General features: G+C 41.9%; 1 protein-coding gene across 5 annotated transcripts in view; it reads left to right on the plus strand.

Moving 5' to 3' along the window:
* The window catches only part of LOC124114849 (mucin-5AC-like), a 28,924-nt gene extending 21,558 nt beyond the window's left edge, over nt 1-7,366 (plus strand). For all 5 annotated transcript variants that reach the window (XM_046475642.2, XM_048382556.1, XM_048382558.1 and 2 more), the window contains one exon: nt 6,617-7,366. In XM_046475642.2, coding sequence (XP_046331598.2) covers nt 6,617-6,668 — 52 coding nt within the window. In that variant the 3' untranslated portion in view covers nt 6,669-7,366. The remainder of the gene's footprint in view (nt 1-6,616) is intronic.
* The last annotated feature ends 808 nt before the right edge of the window (nt 7,367-8,174 follow it).

Raw genomic sequence — 8,174 nt, forward strand, 5'->3', positions numbered from 1 at the left:
CCGTAACAAACCAGTTAGTTTTACTTTGTGGATATACATATTTTGCTCTCTCATAACCCCGTAGTCTCAGAAGATATTTTGTTTATATATACTATTCACACGATTCATTTGTAACGTGAAGTTCATGAAGCGTTCATAAAATAACTCGGACTTGGCCTCGTCAATCTGTCCATATTGATTCACACACACTGATGACCAGCTCAACTCTTTATCTCTGAAACTCTATAATTTTGATGGAAACAAACAACTACATTAAAATTGGAAAAGAGCCCCAGTGAGATGGGAAATTCAGAACCTAGGAAAAATCTAGACTTGCTTCATTTAGAGCTACATCATCACAGGATTGACGAAAGTGAAAATAATACGGTTAAGGGACTGAGAATCGGTGCAATGCATTCTTGCGGTGGTATAATACCATGACTAAATTAGAATAGAATGACTTGCTTTCCAAACATGAGTGAGTGAGTGAGTGAGTGAGTGAGTGAGTGAGTGAGTGAGTGAGTGAGTGAGTGAGCGAGTGAGTCAGTCAGTCAGTCAGTGAGTCAGTGAGTCAGTGAGTCAGTGAGTCAGTGAGTCAGTGAGTGAGCGAGCTTTACCGACAAGGCTACCCCACTGCCCCCGTATTGTAAGACGGGGTATACAATGTGTGCTGTGTGTGTGTGTGTGTGACTTTAGTATTGTACTTCTATAGGGTGTACAGTGCGTCCATTGTGTGTATGTGACTGTAATCTTGTAAGACTATGAGGTGTACAATCTGTGCACTGTGTGTGTGACAGTAGTGTTGTATGTCTTTAGGGTAAACAATGTGTGCACTGTGTATATGTGGCTATCATCTTGTAAGACTATGGGGTATACAATGTGTGCACTGTGTGTGTGACTGTAGTATTGTATGTCTTTAGGGTAAACAATGTGTGCACTGTGTATATGTAACTGCAGTATTGTCAGACTATGGGGTATACAATGTCTGCACTGTGTGTGTGTGTGACTATAATAACTGTGAGACTGTGGGGTATACAATGTGTGTACAGTGTGTCACTGTACTATTGTAAGACTATGGGCAATACAATGTGTGTACTGTGTGTATGTGACTGTAGTATTGTAAGACTATGAGGTGTACAATGTGTGGACTGTGTGTATGTGACTCTAGTGTTGTAAGACTATGGGGTATACAATGTGTGGACTGTGTGTATGTGACTGTAGTATTGTAAGAATATCGGGTATACAATGTGTGTACTGTGTGTATATGACTGTAGTATTGTAAAACTATGAGGTTTACAATGTGTGTACTGTGTATATGTGACTGTAGTATTGTAAGACTGTGGGGTATACAATCTGTGCACTGTGTGTATGTGATTGTAGTATTGTAACCCTGTGGGGTATTCAATCTGTCCACTGTGTGTATGTGATTGTAGTATTGTAAGACTATGAGATATACAATTTGTGTGTGTGTGTGTGTGTGTGTGTGTGTGTGTGTGTGTGTGTGTGTGTGTGTGTGTGTGTGTGTGTGTGTGTGTGTGTGTGTGTGTGTGTGTGTGTGTGTGTGTGTGTGTGTGTGTGTGTGTGTGTGTGTGTGTGTGTGTGTGTGTGTGTGTGTGACTGTAGTATTGTAAGACTGTGGGGTATACAATGTGTGCACTGTGTGTATGTGACTGTAGTATTCTACGACTATGGGGTATACAATGTGTGCACTGTGTGTATGTGACTGTGGCATTGTAAGACTATGGGGTAAACAATGTGTGCACTGTGTGTGTGTGACTGTAGTATTGTCAGACTATGGGGTATTCAGTGTGTGTACTGTGTGTGTGTGACTGTAGTATTGTAAGACCTTGGGGTATACAATGTGTGCACTGTGTGTATGTGACTGTAGTATTATAACACTATGAGGCCTACAATGTGTGTACAGTGTGTAACTGTACTATTGTAAGACTATGGGCAATACAATGTGTGTACTGTGTGTATATGACTGTAGTATTTTAAGAATATCGGGTATACAATGTGTGTACTGTGTGTATATGACTGTAGTATTTTAAGACTATGAGGTGTACAATGTGTGGACTGTGTGTATGTGACTGTAGTATTTTAAGAATATCGGGTATACAATGTGTGTACTGTGTGTATGTGACTGTAGTATTGTAAGACTATGAGGTGTACAATGTGTGGACTGTGTGTATGTGACTGTAGTGTTGTAAGACTATGGGGTATACAATGTGTGGACTGTGTGTATGTGACTGTAGTATTGTAAGACTATGGGATATACAATGTGTGTACTGTGTGTATGAGACTGTAGTATTGTAAGACTATGAGGTGTACAATGTGTGGACTGTGTGTATGTGACTGTAGTATTGTAAGACTATGGGGTATACAATGTGTGTACTGTGTGTATGAGACTGTAGTATTGTAAGAGTATGGGGTATACAATGTGTGCACTGTGTGTATGTGACTGTAGTATTGTAAGACTATGAGGTTTACAATGTGTGGACTGTGTGTATGTGACTGTAGTATTGTAAGACTATGGGGTATACAATGTGTGTGTGTGTGTGTGTGTGTGTGTGTGTGTGTGTGTGTGTGTGTGTGTGTGTGTGTGTGTGTGTGTGTGTGTGTGTGTACATGTGTGTGTGTGACTGTAGTATTGTACAACTATGGGGTATAGAATGTGTGCACTGTGTGTATGTAACTGTAGTGTTGTACGACTATGGGGTATACATTGTGTGCACTGTGTGTATGTGACTGTAGTATTGTAAGACTGTGGGGTATACATTTTGTGCACCGCATGTATGTGACTGTAGTATTGTAAGACTGTGGGATATCCATTGTGTGCACTGTGTGTATGTGACTGTAGTATTGTAAGACTGTGGGGTATACAATGTGTGCACTGTGTGTACGTGACTGTAGTATTGTAAGACTGGGGGGTATACAATGTGTGCACTGTGTGTATGTGACTGTAGTATTGTAAGACTGTGGGGTATACAATGTGTGCACTGTGTGTATGTGACTGTAGTATTGTAAGACTGGGGGGTATACAATGTGTGCACTGTGTGTATGTGACTGTAATAACTGTAAGACTGTGGGGTATACAATGTGCGTACAGTGTGTGACTGTAGTATTGTAAGACTATGGGGTATAAAATATGTGCACTGTTTGTATGTGACTGTAGTATTGTAAGACTATGAGGTATACAATTTGTGCACTGTGTGTATGTGACTGTAGTATTGTAAGACTATGAGATATACAATGTGTGCACTGTTTGTGTGTGACTGTAGTGTTGTAAGACTATGGGCAATACAATGTGTGTACTGTGTGTATGTGACTGAAGTTTTGTAAGACTATGAGGTGTACAATGTGTGGACTGTGTGTATGTGACTGTAGTATTGTAAGAATATCGGGTATACAATGTGTGTACTGTGTGTATGTAACTGTAGTATTGTAGGACTATGAGATATACAATGTGTGCACTGTGTATATGTGACTGTAGTATTGTCAGACTATGATGCCTACAACGCGTGCCCTGTATCTATGTGACTGTAATAACTGTAAGACTATGGGGTATACAATGTGTGCACTGTGTGTATGTGACTAGTATTATAAGACTATGAGGCCTACAATGTGTGTACTGTATATATGTGACTGTCGCATTGTAAGACTATGGGGTATACAACGTGTGTACTGTGTGTATGTGAAACAGGTTTACAATGGATGAGGGTTTTTGTCATAAAGTTGGGTTGATGTTTACAGAGCTCATATAGCGCTGAGAACACTTTGTGGATCTGGCCTAACCTAACCTAAACACTAGCTAGATGTCTCCAGGGCGAACTGAAAGTAAACAGCTATGACAAATTGAAATACAACAGTAACATTAATATGTGTTTCATTTCTAGACAAGAATGTACGTTGTTCGTTCACTCGTATCTTAGCCATCAGGACCTACGTGTATTGATCCAGTTGATTATAAAACAGAAAAAAAATCAGATTACATATATATAGAAAATTCTTGACATTGCCTTCTTTCATAAATTGTAACAAGTCACTTAACTCAAATTAATAGCCTCCCTGCTTTGTTTGTTATGTTCGTTTATGTATATCGTTGATTGATTTAGTTCTTTTATTTGTCACCCTTCCATGATAACAATACATCGTTAGGCAGTATAATCTGAACTAACAATCCAACGGTGGGAGACGCGTAGCATCGGTTTCATTAATCTAGCTGTCTTGTGAAGGTGGTTGTGTAACGCTGCATTGGGGATCAGGAGAAATTATCTTCGTTACACGTTCTGAGGATTCCAGTAATCCCATAGACAAAAGACATAGTTAGGCCTCGACATGGCGTCATTTACTGGGGTAATTGGATACAGTGTTACGTGCGTGTTTCATTTTGTTGTTAGCATTAATGTCACGTGAAAACATGATGTACATCAAACTGTCATCTTTAAATCAGTTTCCGTCTTTATCTTAAATTCCTTTTTGGATGCGATTGATAATCTGTGAAATCTGTTTTGGAAAATAGTAGGTTTAAGCCTAACTAGCGCAGCATGTACAGCCATCTGGTATATCGGGACAATTATAGTCTGGAAGTTAATTTAAGGTACCGACGTTTACTACAATATCTGAAAAACTATTGGACCTACACCGTATTCGTGCGTGCGTGATTCCCGTGCAACCTTTCGAGTTGAGTTGATTGGTTCAACCGTGTCATATGGCCCTGTGACGCAGGGGTAGCATTATGCAGATGGCTGTTACAATGAATGCTCGTTCCACCCGTGACGAACAGGTCTGGTTGTTGATGGAATATAGTGATAGCTAAATAGACAGATTTTTTATTCATGCACCGATTGTCTTTAAATGTAATATCCAGTTATGTATGACTGTTTAATAATCCCATACCAACTTTGACTGTAGTCCAATAATTTTTCAGATATTGTAGTAAATGTCGGTACCTTAAATTAACTTCCAGACTATATATACAAGTATATTAATACTTTTTCCTGTTGCTATGTTGTGCAGCTTTAGCTGATGCAAAGAATACACTTAACGAGAGAGTGAGTGAGTGAGTATGGGTTTACGCCGCTTTTAGCAATATTCCAGCAATATCACAGCAGGGGACATCAGAAATGGGTACACATTTGTTACCATGTGGGGAATCAAACCCTGGTCTTCGGCGTGACGAGACCCTTTATGAGCATATATTTGACACTAGAATCTAGAACAATACATGCAGATTGAAGACTACAAATGACCACATGAAAATCGTGCTAGGTAACACCAGGTGTTCGCGAAAAGGGTAATCATGCCCTGCTCTGCCGGGATCATCCGCCACAATTTGCATAAATCATCAGCATTTGTTGACATGCGACGGTGATATGTAAACAAACCAGACAAACATGATTCCAGACCATTCGCTGTTATTTTGACAGGATCTTTCTCTTCGATGTTATTTATCACGTACTTGTATTGATATTATTAATTTACAGATTAAAATAAATAAATGCAGCAAAGAGGGTTTGGGTGATCCTGGCACAGTCAGGCTGGTTAGGCTCATCATCAGCTCAGGGCCCTTGCCCCCTCTACACGCAGCCCAGACAGCGAATGGGATTACTCCCAGTAAGTGCTGCCTAGTCAAACCCGTCCAGAACTTTTCGGAGAATGTCAAGACTCCCCAACACTGCGGCCTTCTGCATTACCCAGATTGTCAGAAGGGCTGCATTCCTGGAAGCAAACCCGGGTACTCTCCCAATGCCAGTCAACAGATTGGGAGGTACCAAACCTAAGGCACCGAGAACAACGGGGAGTCAGACGTACTTGGGATGCAAGCGTGACATTTCGAAAGAGAGGTCTTGTCAATCGCATTAGTGTCAAAGGGTACAGAAAAATCGAGTTGAAAGGATGAATTTTCTTCATTTCGTTCTGTAACCCAGTGATAGCCAGCTTCGGGGGTTAGCCCTAACTGGGTGATATACGTTTGGTACAGGGGATTAAATCCTCCCTATCTAGGCCCACCATCATCAGGCCCTTGTTATTACACGACAACACGCCACACCACCACACCACCACACGGCACGACACACCACGCCACGCCACGCCACGCCACGCCACGCCACGCCACGCCACGCCACACCACACCACACCACACCACACCACACCACACCACACCACACCACCACACCACACCACAACATGCTACACCACCACACCACCACACGACACGCCACACCACGCCACGCCAGGCCACGCCACGCCACACACACCACATCACGCCACACACACACCACACCACACCACACCACACCACACCACAACACACCACAACACACCACATGTGTAAGTTAAAACATCTTGAACGCGACCACACCTTATACTACGCCATTGGGCCATTCGTGCACCTTAGAACTAAGAGCTACATTCGTCGACCACATTTGATTGTTGGGATGAGAAATAAGACCACCCACCACATATTGATTTGAGAGAATAAATTGCAACTGTCGTGTACAAAATGTTGACAAAGTAGTTTCAAACAACCATCTGTCAGGTGTTATTTGGCACAAAGGAAACAGCCACTCTTATGTCAGCCTAAGTACTGGAGACATGCAATTACACATCTCACACACAATCTTGCTGTTTGCAGGGGCCAGTGCCCGCCGTCGTGTGTCGGAAGGGTGTCAGGATGGAGTCGATGATGTTGCTGTCGCCGGTGGACGGTCCGACGTCGGTTGATGGGTCCCTGTCGCGTTACAACACAGGACAACAGTTGACCCACGAAGCAAGAAGAAAGGCAACACCAGCACATCAAACCCGTGGGCACTTGGCGTCATTGTCCTGCATGTCTTTAAATAGTGCCTTGATCAAAAGGTTCATAGTTGTTCGACTAGAGGCACGCAACGTTCAGCTAATCAGCAAATGCGTCAAGCACCTGTAGACTTATTGGATGCGTGAAACTCCGTGGCAAGTCCTGTCGAGAACTGTTCAACAGCCAACAGAGGGCCAACACTGGGTCATCACAGTGTGTCTGACGCGTTGCCATCACATTCCGTAGTCACAATCAATCAAATAACGTCATATGAAATTTTAATTCAATTACAACACTCCAACTTTGCCCATCCTCGTGGACCGGCAGTTATTTCATGATTGTTTAAACAGGAGTGGGTAATAAATTTACATTCATAACGCTCTAATTTCCATGCACGATGACCTGCTCGAAGCGCACACTGGAGGGTTTCGAGAGAAATAGACAGGACAGGTTTTGATTTGGTTGCCGCACTCAGCAATATTCTAGCTAAATGACGGCGGTCTGTTAATAATCGAGACTGGACCAGACATTCCAGTGATTGACATCATGAGCATCGATCTACGCAATTGGGATACGATGACATGCATCAACCAAGTCAGCGAGCCTGACCATCCGATCCGGTTAGTCACCTCTTACGACAAGCATAGTCGCCTCTAACGACAAGCATAGTCACCTTCTACGGCAAGCATAGGTTGCTGAAGACGTATTCTTCCAGGTTTTGAGTACAACAATATTCAGGAACTGTATGTTCAGCTGTGAGGAAACTGCGAGTCATCAACGCATGATGCACGTGAAATGTGTTCCTTTAGCACATGCAACTCGTTCTTTGTTAACTCGGGGTGTGAAATGCATCTCCCGGGGGATGTTTGTCAATCACCTACATATTACTTAAACATATCCATGGGACTATTATGAGCAAACGCAGCCTTGATCAAGAAAAGGGTATCTCTGTTTCTATCTGTTCTTTATATTACATAAATGTAACCCAATTACATGTATGGTCTTTATATTGTATAACATACCGAATAAAACACAAATATCACCATTCTTCATCTTCCCGAGGCAAGCGTGGCTTTCTTTTTCACCAGTATCCTGAATGAGCGTTTAACGAAATAATTCGATGCCATGCCACTCCAGCGCAGGTGGGAAACAATTCCAAACTACGAATAATAAATTCGTTATCCAGTCATTAATGCACATTTCGAACCTTTAAACAAAGATTTGCTTTATTGTGCGTGCATAGATTTTACAAAGGCATTTGACACTGTATGAATAGTAGGCCTGTGGTCGAAAATGCAAAACACTGGAATTGAGGGCCGATTAAACATTAGTTAAAATATGTACAGTTATACAAGCTCAATGGTGCAATCAAATAATGCAGAATAGGAATATTTCC

This window comes from Haliotis rufescens, unplaced genomic scaffold (genome assembly GCF_023055435.1).
Source record: "Haliotis rufescens isolate VD_foot unplaced genomic scaffold, xgHalRufe1.0.p SCAF_4, whole genome shotgun sequence".
In the NCBI taxonomy this organism is placed as follows: Eukaryota; Metazoa; Mollusca; class Gastropoda; order Lepetellida; family Haliotidae; genus Haliotis; species Haliotis rufescens.